Below are 16,638 nucleotides of genomic sequence, written 5' to 3'. Positions count from 1 at the left end.
CATATGCATAACACAAGACATCCTGTATTAGGGCTGATTTTAAACAAAGGCAGCCTTTTTTTCTTCTTTTTTTTTGAGACAGGGTCTCACTCTGTCCATGAGGCTAGAGTGCAGCTGCCTCATCATAGCTCACTGCAACCTGGAACTCATGGGCTCAAAGCAATCTTCCCAATCCTCCCGCCTCTGCCTCGGGAGGAGCTGGGACCACAGGTGGGAGCCACAACGTCAGGCTGTTTTTAAAATTTTTTTTTGGTAGAGAGGGTATCTCGATGTTGCTCAGGCTGATCTCCAACTCCTGGCCTACAGCCTCCCTAAGTGCTACGATTATAGGCCTGAGCAACCATGCCTGGCCCTAGTTGCTTTTATATTCCTTCTTACCTAGTCATTCACACACTTACCTTACCTACGTCAAGCTACTTCTAGGATGTTTCTGATTGCAGGAGTGTGGCAGTTAACAGTAAACAACTACTTTCCGTAAAAACGTATTAATATTTTCCCCCTCAACTGTCCAATTCAGCACAGCAAGACAAACGGAATATAGCGTCCGTTGTCCATGAAACACTTGTCCAGCAGGCTCAGGGAAGTTGCAACCCTTTCAAAATTACTTAAGGGGAATGATCCGGATTACCCTACCCCCATCTCAGTCGTCTGCTAAAGAAAAGGGCTGTGTTATGTGTTGAGACAAAAGCTTTGACAATTTAATTGAACCAAAACTAGGACCTCTGGGGATTAACCTTCAGTCACATACACTCCAGATTGTGTGTGTGCGTGTTGGGGGACGCGTGTGCAGAAGGCGGCGGAGAGCCAGAAACAGACCTGCAACAGGAGGTACAGACAGAAGAGTCGGCCACAAGCTGCAGTCTCCGGAGACCGGCAGACTCAGACACAGCTTACGTCCACCCCAAGAAAGGAGGGTGGGAGAAGAGGACAGAAGCCGCGGTGGAGAACCCGGCACCTTCCCACGATCGCCCCTGCCCCGGCCGCAACGCCAACCCCGACTCTGACAGGCAGCCGGGCACGGCGAGACCCCCTCGGTCCACCACCCGTTTTCGTCACGTCCGGGGGCGGGCCGGGGTGCCGGGGGCGGGCCCGGGTGGGGCCAGGGGCCGGGCAGGGCGAGGGTGGGGTTGTAGGGTGCTTCGGGTGACAACGGTCAATAATGAAGGTGGCTGTGGCGCGGCGGCAAGCTCAGCTGCGCCTGGCGGGGGCGGCGCCAAGGCCGCGCCTGTAGGACCTCGGGCCGGCGCGGCGGGATGGGGACACGGCGCGGGGAGTGAGGTGGCGACGGCGGCGACAAGAGGAACTTCAGCCTGAGGGGTTCGCCCGCTCCCCCCTCTGGCTTGTCCGCCTCCATCTGCAGCCCCTCGGCCCCCGCGCCCCGCGGGGCCGGGACGGCGACTACAGGGGCATGTGGCGTTGGGTCCGGCAGCAACTGGTAGGTGCTTCCGCCCCTTCACCTCCGCGCGGCCGCCCCTGCGCGGCCTCTCGGCCCCGGGTGGCGGGGAAGGGCCGGCGGCGCAGGCCGGGGCGCGGGGGCCGGGCTAGGCCGCAGCAGGGGCGGGCGCAGGCGCGGGGCCCGGAGTCCGGTGCCGGAGAAGCCCGCACAGCCCCGGCGCCAGTCTCGCCTTCAAGCCTGGGCGGCCCAGGCTGGCGCCGAGCGGCGGGAGGCGGCCGCTTCCTGCCGGCGTTTCTGTCTTACTTCCTCCCGCTTGCTGCTCCCGGGCGGCTGCGGCCAGAATTGGAGGTTCCGAGCGGGGCGGCTGTGCACCCTGAGGAACCAGGTGGAGGGAGCTGAAGGAGAGTAGGTCTTGTGTTGCCTGCCTCTAATAATTTGGGACACGTTTGGTTGAAGGGGAGGAGAACTAGTCCACAGCCCCCAGTCGCCTAGAAGAGTGTCACGATTCAGTGTTGTGTTGGTTAGCGAGGAAGAGGGCACCTTATCTAGTCTAATTCCTGTCAGCGAAAGGAATTTTAACCCAAGACCTGCATGAGAGAAAGAATATTCCAACTCTCCGTCTGGTTTCGGAAAAGATAAGTATGATAGTTGGGAAAGACTAGTTTTCCTTCCTTCCTTGTCCTGAACCCCAGGTAAAACTTTTGGAATGTGAACCTTACTTTTTTCCGGTTCTCCTCAAGGCAGCTTGAACCGGACAGGTTTGGAACCAGTGGTTAATTTTCCAGTATTACTGGAATATCTGGAGGAAAAAAAATCTTAGAAAAGGGTGATTTAAGGCCTATAAAAAGCGCCATCTTTCGCAGAATTAATTCAGAGAGAAAAATATTTCCTGCCTCCTCGCAACTACAGCCCAGAAAGTACACAACTAAGTACACAACTGTGACAATGAGGACCGAAATTGGCAATTTCCGTTTACTGTTTAATTTCTAAATCGAATTAACTAAATGCTTCTACAATTCAGTGTTTTCCTTTACTAATTCTAGTCAGTGGTAAATCTTAGTGAAGCAGAAACTGTCTTTGTGGGACGAAAACATTGATATTTGCCTTTTTTTTTTTTCTGCTGTAGAAAAGCATTTTACTGTTAAGACTAAGAAGTATGGTGTTTCAGAGCCAAGCTTCTGGTTACTTCATTTTGCAGTGGGCATCATTCTCAAAAAAAAATTTTATAAATAAAATAGAACTGCCTACCACTCCCTCCTACAAATGTTGGCTCTCTATTTTTAGCTAATTGTAAATTCACATATCCCAGATAAATGCTTTATTAGGAAACCAAGCTAATGATGTCACTTTAATTTCATAATTGTTGTAATACTTTGGCTTTGTTGCAATAAGCCCTATCACAGTAATTTGACTCAGAAAGTTAATTATTACAGATCTGATCTCATGCTTTCTATATGCCAAATCTTCATGTATAGAGAGGGCTTATTTGCCTGATGTTGTTTCTGTGTAGTAGGAAGATAATTCTAAAGTGGTTTCTTAAAGCTTTCCCTAATAGATTAAGACACCATTTCTCAGTGTTAGGTATTTTTGTTAGCCTGAATAAAATCCTGGTTGTATAACCACTCTAATCTTCAAGACAGAAAATCTGGTAATGTTTTTAAAAATGGCTTCAGGTGAACATAACTGAAAGGAAGGACAGGAAGTTGTGCGGTTAATTTACAAGGCAGCTGCCTTACTGGAAGGGTTAACGAGTTGAACAAGTTGCTGTGCGTAAAAAATGCTGTCTTTGACATACAGTTGCTCACCTCACTAGTTTTAAGTTATCAGATCTTCTAAGTATGTAATCAGACTTGTGCCAATGTAGGACTTTGTAGTTCTGATTAAGTTTGTGTGATCATTTAAACATTAAGGACAGTGGATACACAGAGTAATGAAAGTTTATTTTACTATCCCAATCATAAACAGCTATTCTAGTTACAACACCAGGAATTATTTAGCTCAAAAAAAGTCTAGTTTAGATTATACTAACATTTGCTCAATGAATTAAGTCACCATGTCTTTTAGCAATGGGTTTAAAATTCAGATAAATGGGACAAATTTGGGGAAATTGATAAGCAAATTGCAAAGACAAGTTGTTGGGAGTTATAAGCGTACTTTATTCATTATATGAATCCTGATTTTCAATTACTTATGTTGTCTCACCAAAAAAAAAACTTGTCATTTTATTACAGAAACAATCCCTGTGCTCTAGTAATTTCTTGCTATTAATAATTTTTTTTTTTTTTTTTTTGCTGGAATAAGAAACAGTCACTGACGAGGTGGCTCCTTTGGCCTGCCTACTGCCAGTGCCTGCCCCTCTAGCCTCGAGCATACAACTATTAATAATGTTTTAAAAAGTTTGACTCCTTATCTCCACAAAATATTTTCACTGCTTGACAAAAATGGGAAAAATCAGAAAGTTGACAGAAGGTTGATCTTTTCCATTGGGGAAATAGGGTGAAAAAGAAAAAATTGAAATTTCCTTTTCTTTCTCTTTTCTCTTTTTCTTTCCCTTTTGTTGTTTATTTTTTGGCTCACAATGTTGAAGTTATTTTATGCTAAAAAAATTCTCTTATGGTGTCTTTCTGGTACAGTTAGTATTTTTCAGCATTATAATTTATGTATTAACTCATTAGAGATGACAGGACCTTATAATAGTGGAAATGCCATTAGCTACTCTGTGTATTCTAATATTTAGACCTGTTACAGTAGCCATTAACCACATATGACCATTAAAATTTAAATTTATGTGGCTGTTGGCTACCATATTGGCCAGTTTAGAATAGGACATTTTCATTATCACAGAAAATTCTGCTGGATAGCAGTGATTTAGACTTTAAGTGAAAGTTTTTGGCAATACATATTTTAATTGACATATAATATTTCTTTAAAAAAAATTTTTTAGAGACTAGGCCTCACTGTGTTGCCCAGGCTACTCCCAACTCTTGGCTTCAAACAATCCTCCTGCCTTGGCCTCCCAAGTAGCTGAGATAACAGATGTGAACCGCTGTACCCTGCTCCTGTCATGTAATATTTCTTTACAGAGCAATATGATACTACATTTTTAAAGCACTTACTGTGTGCTGGTATTAAAATAAGCTAAATACTGGGTATACAAATGAAGGTCAGTGTCACCCTTATTTGACAAGAGTGGACGTTGGGTACATGTTTGCTGAATAGATGACAAATAGGTAAAGAAAGAAAATCAAGCTATAGTACTGTTTCTGTGTTAGAGATAAAGTGACAAAATTCAAGATTGACTAGCCCAGACAAAAAGCTAGAAAATGACTGTAACTATACAAAAACACAATCTGTCATGCTAAGATAACTTTCTTAAATTATTCCATAAAATATAGTGCCTTCAGATTTGTATTGGCGATGGTGGAAGGAAGTTGCTAAGATTGTATTCTGAGTGACTGAGAAAAATGGAAAGGTTTAACCTGAGCTCCCTCAGCTTTCTACTCTCTCTTCCACTCACACTCAACAAACTTGCTTATATCTATACTTAATTCTTCTCTTCTTTCCACCTGTTACAAGGAAGGTGCACGCCTCCTCTTTTCCAGGCTAACCAGTCCACTTGTGTTTTTGAGCCTGTTCTTTCATCCTGTTCTCCACACGCCCCATCAATTATCATCCATATGTTTGTTCTCTTTCTCTTTTCCTTTAAGCTGTGAACATGTTCAAGCCTCTTGCTGCTATCTTACTTTGTCTCATACCTGCAATTGCCAAATTTTCAATTTTCTAAAAAGTAGGCCTGTGCTACATAACTGTTAGCTGATACACTTGAAATGTGCCTAGTTCAAATTAAGATATTCTGAAGTATAAATGCACTCATTAGATTTCAAAAGCAGTATGAAATCATGTAAATCATTTCAATTTTTTATTGGTTACATGAAATAATATTTTGGATGTATTAGGTAAAGTATATTATTGCAATTTTATGTGTTTCTTTTACTTCTTTAAAAATATGGTTGCTAGAAATTTAAAAATTATGTATGTGGCTTACATCTGTGGTTCATGTTCTGTTTCTGTTAGTGCTGCTGTATAACATTAAAAGTGAGCTCCTGTTGCTATATAGCACATTATCCAAGTCTATATATCTCACTTATTACACTAGACTGTAAATTGGGGCAAGGACAGTATCTTATTTGTCTTTGTATTACACTCAAGACAGCAGCTGGCCCATTGTAGGTACTCACCAAATGTTGGTTGAACAAATGAATATTGCATTTAATTCAACATCAGTTTGGAAGTACCTGCATTCTTTGCCTCTCTCCCAAGGAATGAATGGAGGAATAGAAAAAGGCAGCACTGGCCTATGATGGTATTATGTTTGTGGGGCAAAGTAAGTTTTAACCTCAAGAATTAATGTTTAAGAACCTAAACTTGTGAATATGTGCTTCCCTATCTCTGTAGTCAGACATATATTCTCAAATATCAATTTTCCTTTCTTTCTTTCTTTTTTTTTCTTTTTTTTGTGGTAGAGATATGTTGCCCAGGCTGATCTTGAACTCAAACAATCCTCCTGCTTCAGCCTTCCAAGTATTAATAGCTGGGATTACAGGCATAAGCCACTGAGCCAGCCCGTTTTCATTTGGTTGAGTGGGGTAAAGTATTAGAGGAATCCCAGGTATTCCCAGTAGCAGTGAAGGAAGGGACCTTGTTCTAGATTCTCCAGAGAACCTTATGATTACCATTATTGTCATTAAATATTTTCTAGACCCATGATGTTCAATATGGTATCCACATGTGGCTACTGAAAACTTAAAAGATGCCTGCTCTGAATTGAGATGTGCTAGAAGCGTACAACACATACTGGATTTTGAAGACTTGGGAGGAAAAAGGATGTAAAATATCTCATTAATAATCTTCTAATTGGTCACATGTTGAAATTATATTGGGTTCTATAAATATATAAATATGTTGGGTTAAATAAGATATATTATTAAATTAATATTTATTTTTACCTTTAATGTGGAAACTAAGAAAATTACATATGTGGCTTAGATAATATTTCTATTGGATAGCACTGATTTAGAGTGTTGTAACAATATATAACTTCTGGCATAGGCAGATTCAAGAAAGTTTCCAATTCTAAGGACTTCCTGATTTTACCCAGGCTATTTTTCTGTGAGTTTCCTATTTTCAGAGGTTTGGTACACATTAGATATAAGATATTAGAGGCTGCCTGATAAACTGACTGTATATCTATTTCATTAGGAAGAATTTTTCAAATCAACATTGGCTGCTGAGGGGTTCTAGACAGCATATAACCATGTTGTTTATTCTTCTGTTTGTTTCTGCACTTGTCTGAGTGCTAATCATTCTAAACAAAATAATATTCACAATTAGCCTGGTTTGGTTTGGTTTTTAACAGAAGTGCATATTTCTTTCAAAATATCAAAATTAAACCCTTCTAAGATTCGAATTTGCATAGTATTAATAGAAGATTTTATTCCCAGGTATTCTTTATTTTGCTTTTTTCCTGGAGTTTCTTTTTTTTTTTTTTTTTGAGACAGAGTCTCACTCTGTTGCCCAGGCTAGAGTGAGTGCCGTGGCGTCAGCCTAGCTCACAGCAACCTCAAACTCCTGAGCTCAAGCGATCCTCCTGTCTCAGCCTCCCGAGCAGCTGGGACTACAGGCATGCACCACCATGCCCGGCTAATTTTTTCTATATATATTTTTAGCTGTCCATATAATTTCTTTCTATTTTTAGTAGAGATGGGGTCTCGCTCTTGCTCAGGCTGATCTCGAACTCCTGAGCTCAAACGATCCGCCCACCTCGGCCTCCCAGAGTGCTAGGATTACAGGCGTGAGCCACCGCGCCCGGCCTCCTGGAGTTTCTTTATTATAAAATTCAGTACCTTTTTAAGAGTTGGGGTCTGACACAGTCACCCAGGCTAGAGTGCAGTGGTGGCACCATCATAGTTCACCACTGCTTTGAACTCCTGGGCTCAAGTGACCCCCGCCCCCCCCACCTCAGCCTCCAGAGTAGTTAGGACTAAGGTGTGTGCCACTATGCCTAGCTAACTTTAAATTTTTTTTTTTTTCTATAGAGGGGGTCTTGCTATATTGCCCAGACTGCTTTTGACCTCCTGACCTCAAGTGATCCTCCCACCTTGGCCTTGTGAAGCGCTGGGATTACAGGTGTAAGCCAGTACACCTGGCAAAATTCAGTACATTCTTAGTTGGATGTTTATATGGGAAACACTAGGAGACTTATTTTTAAGCCAATATTTCAGGTTAGAAATAGATACGTGTATTGAATTCTTCTCTATATGTGGTTATAATGGATTCAGTAAGCTTTCCCCAATGTTGTGAGTGAGACATGCATTGAATTTCTGTTACATTTTGGCACCTGGAAATGGCCCTGAGGGAATTGTTTTGACTCTTGGGTGTGTTTAGGAGAAATCTAGAGTGCTAAATTTTTTATGCTGACTGGTTCACTTAAAATGGTCTCAATAGTTTAATTTTTTATTTTTTTCTTTCCTTATCCTATACATGGTATTGGCAAATTCTTTCCAAATTTCTGACATGTAATCTACCCTAGTTAACATGGAGTTAGCTTATGCAAATAATCATACTTGTTTCTCTTTAAAACTATTAGATTATCCAAAATTTAGATCAAATGACAAATTAAGGCTATTAATAAATTAAGCTCTGTTTATCTCCACATTTTAATTAGAAGTGGAATACCCTCAGGAAAGGAGGAAAATAGGATAATATGCACTGGTGTCATCCATTCAGTCATTCTCTTACATTTAGCAAAAATTAGGAACAAAAATAGATGTTGTGTATACACAAGTTATTCTTACTATGTGAAGCCAATATACCTGGTATAGGTTATTTTTATTCTTTCTTTAAGCCTTATATTAATGGAAAATTTCAAACATATACAAAAGTAGAGAAAATAGGATGATGAATCCCCATTTATCCTTTACCCAACTTCAGCAATTATCAGCACATGACCAATCTTGTTTTATCTATACTCCCCACCCACTATCCCCATTCCCTTCAGTTATTTTGAAACAAATCCCAGACATTATATAACTCCACCCATAAATATTTCTATATTTATCTCCAAAAGAGAAGAACTCCTTTTGTTTGATGTGTATAACTATAATTTCTGGTACAGTTTATGCATTCTCTTCCTTTTTTCTTTACATTCTCAAATTTTAAGCAGTGAAGTTCTTTAAAAGTCAATTTCTTTTTTCCTATGGATACATCTGTGGGGAGATGAAATCATGAAAGGTCATGTGAATAAAAAAAAATGCTTTGCTTCAAAATATGGTGTTGTATACCATAAATATATACAATTTTTCTGTGTCGATTAAAAAAATAATACATTTTTTAAAAAAGCTTTGCTTATAACCTGAGTGCAGTTTTAAGTGTTTGGGGAGCAAATCATGTCTCCCTCTTTGTTGTTGCTTAAAATGATATATCCAGAACCATTTCTTTACCCTTCCTCTGCCACCAGCCTAGACAAAATCACCCGTCTCTTACCTAGATTTTTGCAAAAGCTTCCTGGTTCGTCTCAGTGTTTCTCCACTTCTGTCCCTACAGTCTGTTTTCAATACAGCAGCCAGAGGGGTCTTATTAAAGTGGTTAAATCATGTCATCCTCTGCCTAAAACCTTCTGAGCGCTTGCTTTCTTGTTTAGAGTAAAAGCCACAGTTGCTTCTTGATCTGTATTCCCCAACCCCCAGCTTCCCCCAATCCATTTCTTACCCCCTACCACTCTTCACTCTGCTTTATCCACACTGACCTCCTTGCAATTTAGAAGTCCCAGGCATACTTCAATCTTAGGATCTTTGTCCTGAGGCTGTTACCTCTACCTGAATGTTCTTACCCCAGATACCCGCTGGCTCCTTTACTACCTCCAAGTCTTTATTCAAATATTACCTTATTAGTGCGGGAGGCCTTTTCTGGCTATTCAATATAACATTCTAACCCTCCCCAATACTTCCCTATCCCCCCTTCCCAGCTTTATTTCTCTAACACTTGTCACTGTTTAACATACTCTGTAATCTATATATTTGTCTCTATCTCATGAAGGCAGGGATTTTGTTCTGTTTTAGTTCTCCATTTACCAAAAGCTAATTCTCCACTGCATCCCCTTTTAGGTAATACTATTTCTTTCTCATTTATTCATTTATTCATTCAAACATTTTCTGAACATCATCACTGTGATAACATATTGCTAGGCTTTGGAACTACCAAAATGAAGCAATCCCTGCCTCAGCCAGTCTTCTAGGGGACTTTTCTTCTCTAATGGATATTTGGTTTGTTGCCAATTTTTTCGTGTTACCAAAAGTGTTACAGTGACCATTCTTGTTTAGGTTTATGGTTGGTTTTTTTTTTAAGTGGAATAAGTGGAAGTGAAATGGCTGGGTCATGCGGTATGTATATTATAACTATTACTAGATATGGCCAAGTTATTTTCCAGAACATCAGAATTGCCCTTTCTCTACATCTTGGTCAACACTTTGTACTGTTAGACTTGAAAAAATTTATCAGTGTGATGGGTGTGAAACAGTACCTCATTTTGGTCTAATTTGCATTGTGTTGATTGCTAGTAAGATTCAGGTATCTTCTATTTCATTCCTATGCATAGCTTACCCATTTTTCTGTTGAGTAGTTTATCTTTTTCTTATTCCTGCTATAGACTGGATGCTAATTCTTTGTTGTATATGTTGTAAATACTTTCTTCCAGTCTGGGTCCCTTGTTTAATTTTGTTTATATAGTCTTTTTTCATACAGAAAATTTAAATTTATTTATAGGTTAATTTATTAGGCAAATGATTTTTGCTTTTTCTTACGTGTTTAGGAATTCCTTTCCTAAACTAGGATCATAAAGCTTCTTTCTTTTTTCTTTTCTTTTTTTCCCCGGAGATACGGTCTTGCTCTCTCACTTTGTCAACCAGGCTAGAGTGCAGGGGCACAATCACAGCTCAGTGAAGCTGGAACTACAGGCATGCGCTACCATGCCTGGCTAATTTTTAAATTTTTTAAAGAGACAGGGTCTTGCTGTGTTGCCCAGGCTGGTCTCACATTCCTGGCCCCCAGTGATCCTCCTGTTTCACCCTCCTAAAGCGCTAGAATTAGAGGCATGAGCCACGGCCCCCCACCCCTACTAGCATAAAGCTGTTTTTCTAGAGTGTTTTCTTCAAATTGCTTTAAAATTTAGTTTTTCAACATTTAGACCTTTAATATACCTGGAATTAATTTTTGCATATGGAATAATGTAGGGAATTTGTTTTTTCCCATATGGAAAGTTATTTGTCCCAATGGTGTTTATTGAATGAGCCATCCTTTCACCTACTAATCTGTGTTGTTTGCTCTCTCTGTCTAAATGACAGTGTTCTGCGTCACATACCAGCATTCTCTTTCATATATCTTGGACTCTCCAGGTTCTCTGGCCTCTAACTTAGATATGCAGGAGACCCTCAGACTTTGTGGATTCAACTAGAGTTAAAGGGAATTGATGCAGTGCCTACCTGCCAATGTTGATCAACTTTTTTCCTAGCATATATTTGTAGAATTAAAAAAAGGGTCATGAGGAGGTCAGGGGGAAGTTGAAGCATCTTAGGAATTATTATGAGAAAGAGAAAGTCAAAATTCTTAAGTAATAAGGTATGCTTTTAACAGTCTTTTTAATTTATAGTCTCTTGGACCATGGGTTCCCTAACGGTGATGTTTCCTATAGATTGAGATAAAACTTTCAGTGGTCTGTGGCAAAATGAGGGAAAAAAGTGTGTCAGTGTCATGTGTGATTGCATAAATTTATAGATGTGCTCGCTTTGTTGCCCGGGCTAGAGTCCTGTGGCATCAGCCTAGCTCACAGCAACCTCCAACTCCTGGGCTCAAGCGATCTTTCTGCCTCAGCCTCCCGAGTACCTAAGACTACAGGCATGCGCCACCATGCCCGGCTAATTTTTTTGTATATATATTTTTTAGTTGGCCAGATAATTTCATTCTATTTTTAGTAGAGACGGGGTGTCACTCTTGCTCAGGCTGGTCTCGAACTCCTGACCTCGAGTGATCCACCCGCCTCGGCCTCCCAGAGTGCTAGGATTACAGGCGTGAGCCACCTCGCCCGGCCCAGATGTCCTTATTTTTGAGGAATGTCTTTTTTTTTTAACTTTTTAAATATAAACTTTATTTTAGAATAGTTTTAGATTAACCAAAAAGTTACAAATATAGAGAAGTCCTGCACACTCCTTTCCCACCCGGTTTCTCATAATTGTTAACATCTTACATTACTGTGCTACATTCATTACACTAATACTGATACATTCTTATTAATTAAACTCCGTACTTTATTTGAATTTATTAGTTTTTCCCTAATGTCCTTTTTCTGGTTCAGAATCCCATCTGGGATACCACATTACATTTAGTCAACATGTGTTCTTAGCCTACTTTGATCTGTAATAGTTTCCCAGGCTGTTGAGAACTGTCATAAGTCTTAGATTGTTTTCCCTGCTTTCTTTTCTCTCAGTATTCTTGCTTGGAAAAATAAAGAGTTGGTAATTCTTTGTCAATTTCCCAATTTTCTTTTTTATTTCAAAATATTAAGGGATTCAAGTGGTTTTGTTACATGGATGAACTATATAATGAAGTCAGGGCTTTTAGTGGTCCTGTCACCAGAGTAGTGTACATTGTACCCGATGTATCCCACCCAATTTCCCAATTAAAAAACTTTTACTGATTTGGGAAATCCATAACTCCAAGAACCAATGCCTTTGGTTGTAAGAAGTCAGTGTGATGACCATTAACAATTAGAGAGTCTCCAAGTTTCTTAATTATGTTTTATTTTTATTGTACAAGAAATATCAATGGGAAAAAAGAATGTGAATTTTAGAGTTAATTAGGGAGGATTAATTAGGGCGATCTGATTTGTGACTGCAGTTTGAGTCTCCATTAGAGATACAAGTGTATGCAGAAAGCCATAGGAAGATACGAAGTTTGTAAACACACACTGAGTAACTGAACACATACTGTATCAACTTACCACAAAGGTATTTCTTAGAATTATTGCCAAAATAGAAAATGTGATAGGATATGGTTTCAGCTTTCATTTTTCATGTTTAAGTAAAAAAACAGTCTCTTTTCTTCAGATGAGGAGAGATCCTATCCATTCCCAGAGTTAATGCTTTAACCTTGGGCTCATTTTTCCTTCCTCTTGATCCTTCGGTAATTTTTTCTTTCCCAAAACTTTAATATTCTCCTTCGTCACATCCTTCATTTCTAACCTAAAAATATGCTTATGATTCACTAACACTAAAAATCCTTCAGTTTATCTAGTAGATAGCACTATCCCTACTTCCCCACCCTCCTTTCCACCCCATTCACAAAATCCATTGTAGTCTGACTTCAGCCCATTAACTTTACTCGTACTGTGCTGGCAAAAGCCACCAATGATTTCCTAATTATTAAATTCAGTAGGTTTTTTTTTTTTTTTTTTCCTCCGGTTCTCATTTTTCTTTACAGCATATGAAATAATTCCTTTTTGGAATTTCTTTCTGGGTTTCTGCCACCCTACCTTTTTTGTTCTTCTACTCTGATAATTTTTCTACTTTTCTCTCATATGCATCCTAAATGATGGTCCTGAGAATTTCATCTCTTACCCTGTTCTTCTCTTGCTCTCTGCACAGGTAATGGGCAACCACATACGTATCCTTGGCTTTAACCATCACCATTATGCTTGCTGGGTTCCAATCTCAAGTCCAGCTCTCTTGTTTAAGGTCTAAACAAATATATCCAGTGGCTTACTGGACAGTAGATATCCATACTGGTTCTTCCACATTTAAACCAGAAAATAATTCTGGCTTGATCTTAAATATGTGAGAGGAAATAGGAAATTAGATTATATCTAAGGTAAATAAGGCCTAAATCACTAAGATTTCATCAACTCCAAGTGGCAGGTACTAAGTCATATATTTCTTTTATCATCAGTGGTCCTTAGCACAGTACCAAGCACATAGTAAATATTAAGTAAATATTCTTTGATTTGTTGCTAGAGTAAATTTTTTTATTTGCATACTGGATGATATCAGAAGGCAAGAATTGCAGATCAGCAGTACAATTTTAATAGTCATTATATGGGATCAATGAGCTGCTTTCTGAAAGAACTGAAAATATGCTAAAAAATTCTTTTTGTGTTTTTTAAAATACATTTTCAGAATTATGCTGCTTTGACCCAGTGTTGCTAAATAATCATTTGTCTACATGTTTCTCAGGTTCTTGAAAACAGATTTCTTTCTACCCTGCTTTTTTCCACCTTTTGTAGTATTTCATGTCTAAATGACTAAGTAGCATTCACCCAGCATCTCTACTCTTTAACCTTAATACATTATTTATATTGTTATTGTTGAGAATTTTTTTTTACCTAATATATTATCCTGTTTAAATCTATACTTGGAAATTTTTGTTATATAGTGGTTTCCTAAATTAAATACTGGTTATGCTGCTCATACAGTATAAGCAGCACCTTCTTAACTTGAGAGATAGTAAATACTTATAACATATATTTTGGCATCCAAGTACATAGTTGATTCTCAATCCTGTCAGACACAGTGACTCCTATTTCTATCAAATATTTTATAAATATGTCTTCCTTTTTTATCCTGAAAGAAAATTTAAATAACTTTCCTATACAAATAATTTTTTAAAAATTGACGTTAATTTTTCCTTCACATGACAATTAGGGTATTGTCATGTGAAGGAAAAATAAAGAAATGCATTTATATTAAATAATACCTATTTCAGTATATAAATGCTCGATCATGGCCGGGTGCAGTGGCTCACGGCTGTAATCCTAGCACTCTGAGAGGCCGAGGTGGGCGGATCATTTAAGCTCAGGAGTTCGAGACCAGCCTAAGCAAGAGCGAGACCCCGTCTCTACTAAAAAAAGTATAGAAAGAAATTAGCTGGACAACTAAAATATATATAGAAAAAATTAGCCGGTCATGGTGGCACATGCCTGTAGTCCCAGCTACCCGGGAGGCTGAGGCAGGAGGATCGCTTGAACCCAGGAGTTTGAGGTTGCTGCGAGCTAGGCTGACGCCCCGGCACTCTAGCCCGGGCAACAGAGTGAGATTCTGTCTCAAAAAAAATAAAAAAAATAAAAAAATAAATTCTCAATCATGAGTACGCTAGACATAATAAATAATCAGATACTAAAATCATTGTGAATACCAGGGCTATTAATGTAGACTGCTAAAATTGTTTTGGTGACTCGTAAATAACATTTCCATTGGTGATGCGATTTTCTAACACAGTAAACAACTCTTCATAAAAGTTCTGACAAAACAGAGTATAATCTTTCTTCAGTTTACATGGTAGTTTCATTCCTGAAAATTCATAAATCCATATAAGATTTTTTGTGTTTATATTTAAATAGAGGGTTCAGATTATTTCAAAGAGATTTTTACCAACATTAATTTCAGGCAGGGCATTTGAAAGTTATGTGGCTCACAGGACAGTTCTTTGTTGGCAGAACTCTACAGTCCATTGCAGAATGTCTAATATCTCTGTCCCACCCACCCAATAAGTAAATGCTAGTAGTATCCTCCAATTATTGTGAAAATCAATACCAATTTTATTTCTGAAATGCCCCCTAGAAGTCTGCCTTCCTTCCTTTGGCTCATTCCCAAAAAGGAGTTTTGACTTTGAGACATACAATCTCTTAGCTGTAACAGAACTATTACATATAGTTTCCTATATGAGAATAGGGAAACATACTTAAGCAACAAATCAGAAAATGATAGGTTAAAAGAAAAAGCCTGTAGAGCAAACTGTGTATGTGTTCATTCAGAAACATCATTTCAGTAATAGTATTATTTTGGTTGATTCGCCCAATTTAAATGCTTGATATATTGTACCTGTCTGACAACAGGAACAGCATACATATACTTTCATTCTGTGTAAGAACAAGAGTATTATGTATTTTAAGAAACATTAAAAATTTTCATAATTATGCAAGGTAAAAGGTAAGATCTAGATTGTGTAAAGTGGGACTGGTAGGAAGTATGAGGTTGTTGGTTTTTGTTGTTGGTGCTGCTTTGAGTTACTTATCTAGTAGTGGTGTCTTGGTTCAGGCATACCTGAAAACAGATTTCCAGCATATAAAATTAGTAGGACAATTGCATCTCTTCCTTCTACCTTTTGTCTACCTTTTGTGTCAATTCTTATCTAAATAATCAAATAGAATTCACCCAGCATTTTTTTTTACTTCAATACACCTTTTAATCTTGTTATTGGTTAGACTTTTGTGATGTGCCTTTATGGTTGACATATTTTTAAAGTATTAAACTTTGAAGATACTGTGTAGAAGTTATGTTTTTTGATTGACTACTTAACATAATGTCTGTCCTCAAGGTTCATCCATATTGTAGCATGTGTCAAAATTTTCTTCCTTTTTAAGACTAATATTCCATTGTATTTTGTTTATTCATTCATTAGTTGATGGACATTTGGGTTGCTTCGTTTTTACCGTTGTGAATAATGTTGCTCTGAACATGGGTGTACAAATATCTGTCTCTTCGAGTCTTGGCTTTCACTTCTTTGGGGTATATACCCAGAAGTAGAATTGCTGGATCATAGGATAATTCTGTGTTTAATTATTTTAGGAACTGCTCTACTGTTTCCCATAGCTGCTGCACCATTTTACATTCCCACCATCAATGCACAAGAGTCCCAATTTCTCCACATCTTTGCCAATACTTCTTGTTTTCTGTTTTGTGGGTTTTTGTTGTTTTGTTTTGTTTTGTTTGTGATAGCTATCTTAATGGCTATGAAGTGGTGTTTCATTGTAGTTTTGATTGGCATGTCCCTGAAATGAAGTTGATTTCTTTGACATCCAGAAATGAGCCTCTCCAACTGGGAAGCCAGAATAAATGGCTTTGATGAGAATAAGGTAAAGCTAGTAATACCAGAATAAAATGTTCCCTGCAAGCCCCTCTTACCCTGGTTATGGTAGATTTCACTCTACAGAATCACTTTAAATTTTTTTTTCCCATTTAAATATCTTAGAAGTTAAATTCAATTTGGTAAAAATTTATTGTTAAAGATATTTTTAAAATCAAACTCAGAATGTGAAAACTAGAGAATTTAATCAATTGAGTAAATAGTCATTGAAGAACTAATTTATGCCAGTTATCTGAGCACATGCTTCCCTTAAGATCTTACAATTTGAAGGGGGA

The 16,638-nt window shown here is 38.6% G+C and overlaps 1 protein-coding gene across 1 annotated transcript in view; it reads left to right on the top strand.

Annotated features, from left to right (window-relative positions):
• Positions 1-1,186: 1,186 nt before the first annotated feature.
• Positions 1,187-16,638, top strand: part of ATP11B (ATPase phospholipid transporting 11B (putative)) — a 106,283-nt gene continuing 90,831 nt past the window's right edge. Inside the window, exon 1 of the mRNA XM_069472877.1 lies at positions 1,187-1,435. Coding sequence (XP_069328978.1) covers positions 1,409-1,435 — 27 coding nt within the window. The 5' untranslated portion in view covers positions 1,187-1,408. The remainder of the gene's footprint in view (positions 1,436-16,638) is intronic.

Source organism: Eulemur rufifrons, chromosome 7 (assembly GCF_041146395.1).
Source record: "Eulemur rufifrons isolate Redbay chromosome 7, OSU_ERuf_1, whole genome shotgun sequence".
Lineage (NCBI taxonomy): Eukaryota > Metazoa > Chordata > Mammalia > Primates > Lemuridae > Eulemur > Eulemur rufifrons.
The sequence above is the reverse complement of the archived record's forward strand: the minus strand, read 5'-3'. Positions and strand labels throughout refer to the sequence as shown.